Below are 14,041 nucleotides of genomic sequence, written 5' to 3' on the forward strand. Positions count from 1 at the left end.
TTTAATAAGAGAATTACCCTTAATTTTATCCCTAGATAGTAAAAGATACTCCTAATTCAGTCCAAAATGTTTCTAGTCTAGATTTGTAATGGTTATTCAGAAATATTCATTTAACAACAAGATGGCAACAAAAATAAATTTTCCTATAAGAAGTTGAGATGATATCCTAATAACTTACAGGAAAGCAATTAATACTTTTTCCAATAGTACAATTATAACTAGCAGTATGTGAAAACAAACATTAAGTCACTTAGCAAGGAGCTCAAATGTTTGGAAAGGCTTATGTGCATAAGAAATTGCACGTGCATATTAATTGCAAATACACTCATTATTGGTTAAGAATCAAGACTGCATCCCAGGTCAGAAAAAAAAGTACTGCAATTCACTGAAAGCAAGAGAAACAGCTGAAGGTATAGGCAATTTTCAAGTCAGGATAAATCATGAAGGTATAAGCCATTAAGGCAGGGTTCATACCGCATCAAACATTCTTTGCTCAAGATTTTTTTCTATTGCAAACATATCAGAAGAATAAAAGTCAAGTAGGGGAAGATCCCAGAGATTAGCTTCTCTGATAGGTGCAAATTCTTTTGGGTTTTTCCTAAAAATCCAGGCAAAAGGCAGACAAGAGGGAAATACAAAAATTCATCATTCCTAACAAGGTTTCTCTCATCATTGGACATAGTAGTCAATTCAACCAGTTCATTTCCATTAAGCAGTATTTCCCAACCTTTCCAGATATTTCATTCCTGCCTCAGAAATGTGAAGATGAAATAGTAGGTAGATAAAAGACCAGACATAAGCAGACTCTTAACAGTAGGTTTAATAGTCTCTTTCTCTTTGGGTTCTGGGATTGTGGGTAATACTCTAAATTGTTTCCAATGAGAATATACCACCTCTGTAATCAGAAAATGAGGCTATGAATATGCTTTATGAACTGTGAAACTACACAAATGTTACATTTTTATTTTTACTGCTATTGACCATTTTAGAGTTCTCATTTTAATGTAGCTCTTTTATCCTGGCAACACTGCTGAAGTTTGTCTGTAGAAAGAGAACCTGGCTGGCATAATTTGTACATCCAAGTCTGCTTATTCCAAAAGTCTATTATTCTGCACGGGAAATGGTTCTTTTCCGTTTATGGAAGAAGTTTTGTTTCTTTTTGTTTTGGTTGATTTGGTTATGTAAGGAGATTTATCAACAAAAACAAGGAGAAGCCAAAGTGAATAAGCAAAAGCGTGGTCAATAAATGTTCAAGAAGCCCAAGAGAAATCTGACATTTCCTACTCAACAGGTCCTGTCCCTTTCTTTTCTCAGAAATGTTCTGAAATCCTCTACAAAGACATTATCACTAGAGCTCCCTTGGTTTAAAATATCCCAAGCCTTCTCACAATTCTTCCTTAAGTTAAGTAAGTTCCTATGTTAACAGATTCATTTTCAGTAGAGGTAGAAGAAGAGCAAAAGGCATCTTTCTTTCCTGAATTACAATATATCCGGAGGCAAGGAAATCCAAAATGATATTTTACACTATCAGAAATATATAAAGCTATTGCTGTATTATAAATGAATAGAATCATTGTTCTAATCGGCTTTGATTCTTTTAATGTTGGGAGGATTTAATATCTCTAAATCCTTTCGAAAGAGTAATTCTTGAAGGTAAGAAGTAACCAATTCATATTTTAAGTGTTATACTGCCCCCTTGTGTATCTTGTGTTTAGTGAAAAGGGAGCTCAGACAATACAGTAGTTGTAATTCTCAGAAATACTTCAGTGGAATCTGAGTTTAGAACTAGAAACAGCCTCAAAAACATTGAGACCAGCATGCTCATTTCACAGAAAAGAGAACTGAGTTCCTGAAAGATTACATAACTTGTCCAAGACCATACACTGCTAGTCAATAACAGAGCAAATACTGTTATATAGAACTTAAGCCTCAGAATGTTAATTTTTTTTATTAAAATGGAGATGGCAGCCTGAAAGAAGAAAAAATAGTGAGGTGTTGGAATTAGGCAGATCAGGATTTGAATTTTAGGTCACCATTTCACAATCTCCACAAGCTTTAGTTACCCCATTCATAAAATGGATTGAATAATAGCTATGGCAAAGTCCTTCAAAGGATTCTGTATGACAATGTTAATGTTCATCAAGCCCTTAGCATAAGTATCTGCAATATAGTAATAAACTAATTGGTAATATGACTATAAAAATACATAGAAAAAATTTTAAATGATTGTAGCCTTTGAGATCTCTGAATAAAGGCATTCTAAAATAATGAAAATAATGAGTTTAAGGCACTTAAATCTAAACTCTTTAAAAACTAGCACAAAATAAAGCTTGAAAAAATAAACCTAGTTCTTCTAACTCCCGTGATTTTTCTATTATCATATTTACTCTTTTTTAATATGAATAAATTTGCAACAGAACAATACATAAATCAAACACTGCATGAGAGATAAAGCAACGAACAGGACCCTTGGCTGAGGCTAGACAAAAGCAACGCAGAACCTCAGTGCCACAGGGTCAAGTCGCCATTCCCACATCTCTTCTGCTAAGGGCACTTCACCACTGGAATGTCAAGAGAACCAACCTGGAAAGGTGGAGGCAGAAATTTTCATGCTGATCTTGCTAATACCTAATTAGTTACATCAACTTGGGCAGTTATTTCATCTCTGTTTCTCTTTCTTCATCTGTAAAATGAAATCACTCTCTACTTTATAAGGGCTTTTAGTGAGGTGGTATAATGAATGTTGTAAAAACACTATAAACACTAAAGTGCTTAATAAAGTAAGGTTAAATTTGTTATCTTAAACTTAGTTTAAAGCAATAATAAACATTAAGTCTGTCATCAAATTGGGGAAGACTTCACAACAATCTTAGAAAGGTGAAAGCAGCTTAGATTATAGGATTCTGTTAAAGAGCACTCCACTCCCCCTGAAATCTCTCTCTTCCCTCTACAATTCCACAGGCCTCTGATAGAGATTACTCCAAAAATTCTGGCACCACATAAGTCTTTGGCTTTTAAATCAGTTTCACCCTAGGGTATCTTGACAGCAGGATAGACAGAGCTTATCCCTGACTGTATACCACAAAACAAACAGATACCAGCAGGGTAAAGGCAATTTGTCTTAGTTTGCCATGAAAATGACTAATATTGATTACTCTCTGATTCACAGCTGCAGTCCTCCACCCTGATAGTAACGGTTTAGTGCTGCAAACTGTTCTGTTCTGTTGTTATATAGGACATAATATATAGATAAGTCTTAAAGCCCTAAAGGGCAGCAATAAAAGTCGGTGGACTTCTCTTCAATAAGCGTCTAAAGCAGGTGGCCAAAAGCACCCTCTAACATCTCAATTTGGAAGGCCACGCTATGCTGGTAATAAGCATTGACTGGTGATCCACAAATATTAACTGAACAATTATATGGCCCTCACCCAAAATAATTACAAACATCAGAAAGGGATATTACTGGAGTTGACAGTGTGGTAGAAGGGGAAAGGCACTGGTACCAACTACCCTACAAAATAGAAAGAGATAACACTATTATAGTTGTTGAGGTGGGGCCCATTCCTTACAACTGGAGATAGTAAGTGCAATGGGACTTCTTGGGTAATTATTCATAAAAAAGTTAACTCAAGCTCTTGGTTCCATCCAACAATTATACCATATTTGCATCTAGAGTGCTAGAATAAAAGTCCTGTCAGAAGCAAAATAAAAGATCCAACTACATAAATACAAGAGACAGCTTACCATGAAACACACTGTTGTCCACCAGAAAATGCCTGCGGTACTGCACACAGTTCCTTTTTTCCAAGTTCCAATAACTCATTGTCAGAAGATTTCTGGCACAGCATCAAAACCAAATTGCCCTGTCAAGGGAAACAGAATGAGACAAAAATGAAGAAAACGGCAGCCACACACTCACACTGGTAGCATAATGCCATTGGTTGCCCAGCATTACGGGGCAACACATAACGGCATACAACTTTTCCACACATGGAGCTGGAATCCCCCAGGCCCTAAGAAATTTCTCACAAGTCTTCCCAGGGTCTAGAATGACATTTAGCATATCAAAATAGTAACTTTTTCAAACCACCTTTCAGGGCTCAATGTTACCCATCTCCAGGGGAAATAAATCTACCATCAGGGAGCAGGTTTCAGGACCGGTTTATGTGCTCCCGGCCTCACTCCTAGTAGTCCAAGATCCAAACTAGTCAACACTGGTAACATTTCAGGAAATTTCAGTTGCAGTTGGGGAGGCAACTAACAGGAACGAAGCTATCACTCCCAATTCCTGAATTTTGTGTCAGTACAGCATCCATGTGGCCATGAATGAGCCAAGCACATTAATAAAATGTGCCTACCTCTTTTTGGTTCATTGCTGGTGTCCATTTAGGACCACTAGAGCCTGGATCTGCCCAGGCTGAACTCATTGATGTAACTAGAGCTGGGCACAGGCCTCAGCAAGGTAAACTAGCAGTGCCTGCTCCTACATAAGACTTGCTCCATCACAGACACAGAGAAACACAATGCTAGCTAGAGCAACAACTTGAAAAGCAGAGATCTGAGTCGATGAATTAAATTCCTCCAAAAGCTGACGTGCATAACCCTGAACAAGGCCTCCTTTGTTCACAGGATTTGGCTAAAGCAACTTTTCAGAATTCCAACCTCCTTTCTGTTCACAGAATAAAGCCAGGCAAAACCAAGCAAGGCTGGCATGAAGCAAAACCCACAGGTGGAAAACAATTTGTCATCTCTCCTACTAAAACCACCTAGAATTTTGTAAACGTACCCCAAGATAAAATCAGTCACTTAGTGAAAAAAATATATATTATCAGAGTGTTGTCTATTCATTAATGGAACAATTGGTGAAGGCTCCTGAAGCTTTTGTCAGAGCTTCTCCTTGGCTCCCTATGGCCCAACCTTAGCCCACAACACCAGGGATTTTACCTAATTCCTGCCTATCCTGCCTTTTCTCTGGCTCCATGCTGGACTGGCCACTTCCTTTTGCCTCATACCCACCTGGCTAATCTGACTGCTTATCCTACTCCCTAAGGCTGAGGGAGTCTTACTACTGTATGGAACTGACTATAAAATACAATAGAATATAGTTAATTATGAAAACAACCCAACCTCTGCCCTCTCCCCAGCCAATACCATATACTACAAAGTTCTCTTCCTTAAAAAGTATTTTTAGTTATACAAATAATGCAGTTATACATGTTCCTTATTTTTAATAATGTGCATTTGTTTATAGTTAGCAAAATATATTCACATACATGATGCTCATTTGTCCCTTATTAATCTTCTGAGGTGAGTACTGTTCTCTCCTTCTACAACATTAAAGAAGATGGCAAGGTGTTAGAGATTAACTGATTCACCCAATGCTGCTAGGAAAAAATAGTAATGAGACTTGGAGTCATATCTTCATATTCCAAAGTCAAGCCATAATAGGAACTAGGACTTTAAGAAGTGAGGTCGTTTAAAAAATACAATCTGGGCTGCGCGCGGTGGCTCACACTGGTAATCCCAGCACTTTGGGAGGCCAAGGCGGGTGGATCATGAGGTCCAGAGATCGAGCCCAGCCTGGCCAACACAGTGAAATCCTGTCTCTACTAAAAATATAAAAATTAGCTGGGCGTGGTGGCACGCACCTGTAGTCCCAGCTATTCGGGAGGCTGAGGCAGGAGAACCACTTGAACCCAGGAGGCGGAGGTTGCAGTGAGGTGAGACAGCACCACTGCACTCCAGCCTGGTGACAGAACGAGACTCCATCTCAAAAAACAAAAAAAATCTGCTGGCCAGGTGCAGTGGCTCACGCCTGTAATCCCAGCACTTTGGGAGGCCGAGGTGGGTGGATCATGAGGTCAGGAGTTTGAAATCAGCCTGGCCAATTGGTGAAACCCTGTCTCTACTAAAAATACAAAAAATTAGGCCAGGTGCGGTGGCTCACACCTGTAATCCCAGCACTTTGGGAGGCTGAGGTGGCTGGATCACCTGAGATCAGGAGTTCGAGACCAGCCTGACCAACATGGTGAAACCCCATCTCTACTAAAAACACAAAAATTAGCCAGGCATGATGGCACGCACCTAAAATCCCAGCTACTCAGGAGGCTGAGGCAGGAGAATCACTTGAACCCGGGAGGCGGAGGTTGCAGTGAGCTGAGATCCTGCCACTGCACTCCGGCCGGGTGACAAAGACTCCGTTTCAAAAAAAAAAAAAAAAAAAAATCTGCAAATTATTATACATTCCTCCCCTCAAAAGGTAGAATCTAAATTCACCTTCCCTTGAGTATGGGCTGGACTCAGTGACTCGTTTCTAACAATAAAATCAGCTGGAAATGATGATATGAGTCTTCCAAGATGAGGTCATAAAAAGGATACCACTTCTGCCTGGTTCCCTATCTCTCAAGATGCTTGCATTGGAACCCAGCTACCACACTGTAAGGAAGCCCAGATTTAAGTGTTCTAGCTCACAGGCCCAGCTAGCCCCGCACCCAACAGCCAGCATCAGCCACAGACATGTGCTATGCTGAATGTTTGTGTCTGCCCCAAATTCCTATGGTGAAATCTAATGCCCCCCAATGTAATAGTATTAGGAGGTGGGACCTTTAGTCTCCACCCTTATGATTAGGATTAGGTCCCTTATAAAAGAGACCCTAGAGAGCTAGCCCTACCCTTCCACCATATGAGAACACAGCAAGAAGTCAGCAGTCTGCAACCCAGGAAAGGGCCCTCACCAGACATCAAATCTGCCAATGCCTTGACCTTAGACTTCCCAGCCTGCAGAATTGTGAGAAATAAATTTCTGTTATTAATAAGCTACCCAGTTTATGGCATTGTTATAGCAGCCCAAAATGAACTAAGACAACATGAGAATAAATGAATCTACAGATGATTCTAACCCCAAGTATTTCAGATGAGGCCACAGATACTAATGTGAAGAAATAAGCCATCCCTCTGTGCCTCACATGTATTTTTGACCTATAGAAACAGCGAAAGACAAGGCCAGGCACAGTGGCTCACGCCTGTAATCCCAACACTTTGGGGGACCGAAGTGGGTGGATCACCTAAAGTCAAGAGTTCGAGACCAGCCTGGCCAACAAGCCAAAACTCCGTCTCTACTAAAAATACAAAAATTAGCCAGGTGTGGGGGCGGGTGCCTGTAATCCCAGCTACTTGGGAGGCTGAGGCAGGAGAATCACTTGAACCCAAGAGACAGAGGTTGCAGTGAGCCAAGACCATGCCACTGCACTCCAGCCTGGGCAACAAGAACAAAACTCCGTCTCAAAAAAAAAAAAGTGAAAGATAATAAATAATTATTATTTTAAGACAAAAGATGTGGGGTAATTTGTTACATAGCAATAGATAATGTAACATATAATACATGTAACATCCTCTCAGAGGATGATCATCCAATCAGAGTTGAGACCTTCAACACTTTCGGGACAGAAGCACAAACCTACAGATATGTATGTAATATTCACATACTTGGGCACTAGCTCACATCAATGGCCCAGGCTTTCCAGCTTCCAGATCTTTTTGCTTTTCTTTAAGGGCTGGGTAACATGCCACTGCCTTCATGAAATGCCCCCAGGAATCTCTCCCTCCAGTTTACCTAAAATTCTTTCATGCACTGAACTCCCATAATCCTGCTTCCCAGTTATTGAGAACCTACTATGCATCAGGAACATTGATAAGGCTTTACATCAATGTGTCTTAACCTTGACTACACATTAGAATCATCTGGGAAGCTGAAGACTCCTGACTCCCAAGCTACACCCAGGCCAATACATCAGAATCTCTAGGGGTGGGATTCAGGCATCAGCAGGAGACTGATGAAAAGATGCTCTCCCTCTGGCCTTCAGATTTAGAGATAATGGAGGTGGAGATAATAAATAGAGTTAGTAGGCCTGGGGCAAGGGAAGAGAGCTGTGCGATAAGCCTCATTTTAGCTTCCACCAGATTCAGAAGAGCCAGGCCCTAGGGCTCACTAAAGGGATTCAAGTGAAAGGGATGTTAGACATAAACTAAGACAAACCTCTCATGGTGTAGCCAGAAGGAAACCGAGGCCCAGAAAGGACGTGTGGCTTGCAAGATAACACCTCTAGCTGGAAGACGATAAACTGGTGGGAAACCCAGCCTCAGCAGTTCCAAAGCAGCTTTCATGGCCCCGTTTGTGTGAACACAGTATGTAAAAACAACTACTGAAGTATACTACATTCATTTATTTTTTAGACAATTTATATTACATTAGAGATGTATTTCCCCTGCATCTTGTATCCAATTTGAAGTTGTTTGGTCAATATTCAGGCAAGGATGGTTTTAAATTGATCACCATTTTTTTCTTTTCAACTTGCTTCTAAGACTTACAAAATAGGGGAGGAGCCAAGATGGCCGAATAGGAACAGCTCCGGTCTACAGCTCCCAGCGTGAGCAACGCAGAAGACGGGTGATTTCTGCATTTCCATCTGAGGTACCGTGTTCATCTTACTAGGGAGTGCCAGACAGTGGGCGCAGGTCAGTGGGTGAGCGCACCGTGCGCCAGCCGAAGCAGGGGCAAGGCATTGCCTCACTCGGGAAGCACAAGGGGTCAGGGAGTTCCCTTTCCAGGGGTGACAGACGGCACCTGGAAAATCGGGCCACTCCCACCCGAATACTGTGCGTTTCCAACGGGCTTAGGAAATGGTGCACCAGGAGATTATAGCCCGCACCTGGCTCAGAGGGTCCTACGCCCACGGAGTCTCGCTGATTGCTAGCACAGCAGTCTGAGATCAAACATCAAGGCGGCAGCGAGGCTGGGGGAGGGGCGCCCGCCATTGCCCAGGCTCGCTTAGGTAAACAAAGCAGCCGGGAAGCTTGAACTGGGTGGAGCCCATCACAGCTCAAGGAGGCCTGCCTGCCTCTGTAGGCTCCACCTCTGGGGGCAGGGCACAGACAAACAAAAAGACAGCAGTAACCTCTGCAGACTTAAATGTCCCTGTCTGACAGCTTTGAGGAGAGCAGTGGTTCTCCCAGCACGCAGCTGGAGATCTGAGAACGGGCAGACTGCCTCCTCAAGTGGGTTCCTGACCTCTGACCCCCAAGCAGCCTAACTAGGAGGCACCCCCCAGCAGGGGCAGACTGACACTTCACACGGCCGGCCGGGTACTCCAACAGACCTGCAGCTGAGGGTCCTGTCTGTTAGAAGGAAAACTAACAGAAAGGACGTCCACACCAAAAGCCCATCTGTACATCACCATCATCAAAGACCAAAAGTAGATAAAACCACAAAGATGGGGAAAAAACAGAGCAGAAAAACTGGAAACTCTAAAAAGCAGAGTGCCTCTCCTCCTCCAAAGGAACGCAGTTCCTCACCAGCAACGGAACAAAGCTGGACGGAGAATGACTTTAACGAGCTGAGAGAAGAAGGCTTCAGACGATCAAATTACTCCGAGCTACGGGAGGATATTCAAACCAAAGGCAAAGAAGTTGAAAACTTTGAAAAAAATTTAGAAGAATGTATAACTAGAATAACCAATACAGAGAAGTGCTTAAAGGAGCTGATGGAGCTGAAAACCAAGGCTCGAGAACTACGTGAAGAATGCAGAAGCCTCAGGAGCCGATGCGATCAAATGGAAGAAAGGGTATCAGTGATGGAAGATGAAATGAATGAAATGAAGCGAGAAGGGAAGTTTAGAGAAAAAAGAATAAAAAGAAACGAGCAAAGCCTCCAAGAAATGTAGGCCTATGTGAAAAGACCAAATCTACGTCTGATTGGTGTACCTGAAAGTGACGGGGAGAATGGAACCAAGTTGGAAAACACTCTGCAGGATATTATCCAGGAGAACTTCCCCAATCTAGCAAGGCAGGCCAACATTCAAATTCAGGAAATACAGAGAACGCCACAAAGATACTCCTCGAGAAGAGCAACTCCAAGACACATAATTGTCAGATTCACCAAAGTTGAAATGAAGGAAAAAATGTTAAGGGCAGCCAGAGAGAAAGGTTGGGTTACCCTCAAAGGGAAGCCCATCAGACTAACAGCAGATCTCTCGGCAGAAACCCTACAAGCCAGAAGAGAGTGGGGGCCAATATTCAACATTCTTAAGGAAAAGAATTTTCAACCCAGAATTTCATATCCAGCCAAACTAAGCTTCATAAGTGAAGGAGAAATAAAATACTTTACAGACAAGCAAATGCTGAGAGATCTTGTCACCACCAGCCCTGCCCTAAAAGAGCTCCTGAAGGAAGCACTAAACATGGAAAGGTACAACCGGTACCAGCCACTGCAAAATCATGCCAAAATGTAAAGACCATCAAGACTAGGAAGAGACTGCATCAACTAACGAGCAAAATAACCAGCTAACATCATAATGACAGGATCAAATTCACACATAACAATATTAACTTTAAATGTAAACGGACTAAATGCTCCAATTAAAACACACAGACTGGCAAATTGGATAAAGAGTCAAGACCCATCAGTGTGCTGTATTCAGGAAACCCATCTCATGTGCAGAGACACACATAGGTTCAAAATAAAAGGATGGAGGAAGATCTACCAAGCAAATGGAAAACAAAAAAAGGCAGGGGTTGCAATCCTAGTCTCTGATAAAACAGACTTTAAACCAACAAAGATCAAAAGAGACAAAGAAGGCCATTACATGATGGTAAAGGGATTAATTCAACAAGAAGAGCTAACTATCCTAAATATATATGCACCCAATACAGGAGCACCCAGATTCACAAAGCAAGTCCTGAGTGACTTACAAAGAGACTTAGACTCCCACACATTAATAGTGGGAGACTTTAACACCCCACTATCAACATTAGACAGATCAACGAGACAGAAAGTCAACAAGGATACCCAGGAATTGAACTCAGCTCTGCACCAAGTGGACCTAATAGACATCTACAGAACTCTCCACCCCAAATCAACAGAATATACATTTTTTTCAGTACCACACCACACCTATTCCAAAATTGACCACATACTTGGAAGTAAAGCTCTCCTCACTAAATGTAAAAGAACAGAAATTATAACAAACTATCTCTCAGATCACAGTGCAATCAAGCTAGAACTCAGGATGAAGAATCTCACTCAAAACCGCTCAACTACATGGAAACTGAACAACCTGCTCCTGAATGACTACTGGGTACATAACGAAATGAAGGCAGAAATAAAGATGTTCTTTGAAACCAACGAGAACCAAGACACAACATACCAGAATCTCTGGGATGCATTCAAAGCAGTGTGTAGAGGGAAATTTATAGCACTAAATGCCCATAAGAGAAAGCAGGAAAGATCCAAAATTGACACCCTAACATCACAATTAAAAGAACTAGAAAAGCAAGAGCAAACACATTCAAAAGCTAGCAGAAGGCAAGAAATAACTAAAATCAGAGCAGAACTGAAGGAAATAGAGACACAAAAAACCCTTCAAAAAATTAATGAATCCAGGAGCTGGTTTTTTGAAAGGATCAACAAAATTGATAGACCGCTAGCAAGATTAATGAAGAAGAAAAGAGAGAAGAATCAAATAGATGCAATAAAAAATGATAAAGGGGATATCACCACCGATCCCACAGAAATACAAACTACCATCAGAGAATACTACAAACACCTCTACGCAAATAAACTAGAAAATCTAGACGAAATGGATAAATTCCTCAACACATACACCCTCCCAAGACTAAACCAGGAAGAAGTTGAATCTCTGAATAGACCAATAACAGGAGCTGAAATTGTGGCAATAATCAATAGCTTACCAACCAAAAAAAGTCCAGGACCAGATGGGTTCACAGCCGAATTCTACCAGAGGTACAAGGAGGAACTGGTACCATTCCTTCTGAAACTATTCCAATCAATAGAAAAAGAGGGAATCCTCCCTAACTCATTTTATGGGGCCAGCATCATCCTGATACCAAAGCCGGGCAGAGACACAACAAAAAAAGAGAATTTTAGACCAATATCCTTGATAAACATTGATGCAAAAATCCTCAATAAAATACTGGCAAACAGAATCCAGCAGCACATCAAAAAGCTTATCCACCATGATCAAGTGGGCTTCATTCCTGGGATGCAAGGCTGGTTCAATATATGCAAATCAATAAATGTAATCCAGCATGTAAACAGAACCAAAGACAAAAACCACATGATTATCTCAATAGATGCAGAAAAGGCCTTTGACAAAATTCAACAACGCTTCATGCTAAAAACTCTCAATAAATTAGGTATTGATGGGACGTATCTCAAAATAATAAGAGCTATCTATGACAAACCCACAGCCAGTATCATACTGAATGGGCAAAAACTGGAAGCATTCCCTTTGAAAACTGGCACAAGACAGGGATGCCCTCTCTCACCACTTGTATTCAACATAGTGTTGGAAGTTCTGGCCAGGGCAATTAGGCAGGAGAAGGAAATAAAAGGTATTCAATTAGGAAAAGAGGAAGTCAAATTGTCCCTGTTTGCAGACAACATGATTGTATATCTAGAAAACCCCATTGTCTCAGCCCAAAATCTCCTTAAGCTGATAAGCAACTTCAGCAGTCTCAGGATACAAAATCAATGTACAAAAATCACAAGCATTCTTATACACCAATAACAGACAAACAGAGAGCCAAATCATGAGTGAACTCCCATTCACAATTGCTTCAAAGAGAATAAAATACCCAGGAATCCAACTTACAAGGGATGTGAAGGACCTCTTCAAGGAGAACTACAAACCACTGCTCAATGAAATAAAAGGAGATACAAACAAATGGAAGAACATTCCATGCTCATGGGTAGGAAGAATCAATATCGTGAAAATGGCCATACTGCCCAAGGTAATTTACAGATTCAATGCCATCCCCATCAAGCTACCAATGACTTTCTTCACAGAATTGGAAAAAACTACTTTAAAGTTCATAGGGAACCAAAAAAGAGCCCGCATCGCCAAGTCAATCCTAAGCCAAAAGAACAAAGCTGGAGGCATCACGCTACCTGACTTCAAACTATACTACAAGGCTACAGTAAACAAAACAGCATGGTACTGGTACCAAAACAGAGATATAGATCAATGGAACAGAACAGAGCCATCAGAAATAACGCCACGTATCTACAACTATCTGATCTTTGACAAACCTGAGAAAAACAAGCAATGGGGAAAGGATTCCCTATTTAATAAATGGTGCTGGGAAAACTGGCTAGCCATATGTACAAAGCTGAAACTGGATCCCTTCCTTACACCTTATACAAAAATCAATTCAAGATGGATTAAAGACTTAAACGTTAGACCTAAAACCATAAAAACCCTAGAAGAAAACCTAGGCATTACCATTCACAACATAGGCATGGGCAAGGACTTCATGTCTAAAACACCAAAAGCAATGGCAACAAAAGCCAAAATTGACAAATGGGATCTAATTAAACTCAAGAGCTTCTGCACAGCAAAAGAAACTACCATCAGAGTGAACAGGCAACCTACAAAATGGGAGAAAATTTTCGCAAGCTACTCATCTGACAAAGGGCTAATATCCAGAATCTACAATGAACTCAAACAAATTTACAAGAAAAAAACAAACAACCCCATCAAAAAGTGGGCAAAGGACATGAACAGACATTTCTCAAAAGAAGACATTTATGCAGCCAAAAAACACATGAAAAAATGCTCACCATCACTGGCCATCAGAGAAATGCAAATCAAAACCACAATGAGATACCATCTCACACCAGTTAGAATGGCAATCATTAAAAAGTCAGGAAACAACAGGTGCTGGAGAGGATGTGGAGAAATAGGAACACTTTTACACTGTTGGTGGGACTGTAAACTAGTTCAACCCTTGTGGAAGTCAGTGTGGCGATTCCTCAGGGATCTAGAACTAGAAATTCCATTTGACCCAGCCATCCCATTACTGGGTATATACCCAAAGGACTATATATAAATCATGCTACTATAAAGACACATGCACACGTATGTTTATTGCGGCATTATTCACAATAGCAAAAACTTGGAACCAACCCAGATGTCCAACAATGATAGACTGGATTAAGAAAATGTGGCACATATACACCATGGAC

At 41.0% G+C, this 14,041-nt stretch overlaps 1 protein-coding gene across 5 annotated transcripts in view; it reads right to left on the reverse strand.

The window, feature by feature from the left end:
- Positions 1-14,041, reverse strand: part of PLCH1 (phospholipase C eta 1) — a 266,633-nt gene that overhangs the window by 213,397 nt on the left and 39,195 nt on the right. For all 5 annotated transcript variants that reach the window (XM_063661314.1, XM_063661316.1, XM_063661313.1 and 2 more), the window contains exon 2: positions 3,745-3,863. In XM_063661314.1, coding sequence (XP_063517384.1) covers positions 3,745-3,823 — 79 coding nt within the window. In that variant the 5' untranslated portion in view covers positions 3,824-3,863. The remainder of the gene's footprint in view (positions 1-3,744; positions 3,864-14,041) is intronic.

This window comes from Pongo pygmaeus, chromosome 2 (genome assembly GCF_028885625.2).
Source record: "Pongo pygmaeus isolate AG05252 chromosome 2, NHGRI_mPonPyg2-v2.0_pri, whole genome shotgun sequence".
NCBI lineage: Eukaryota > Metazoa > Chordata > Mammalia > Primates > Hominidae > Pongo > Pongo pygmaeus.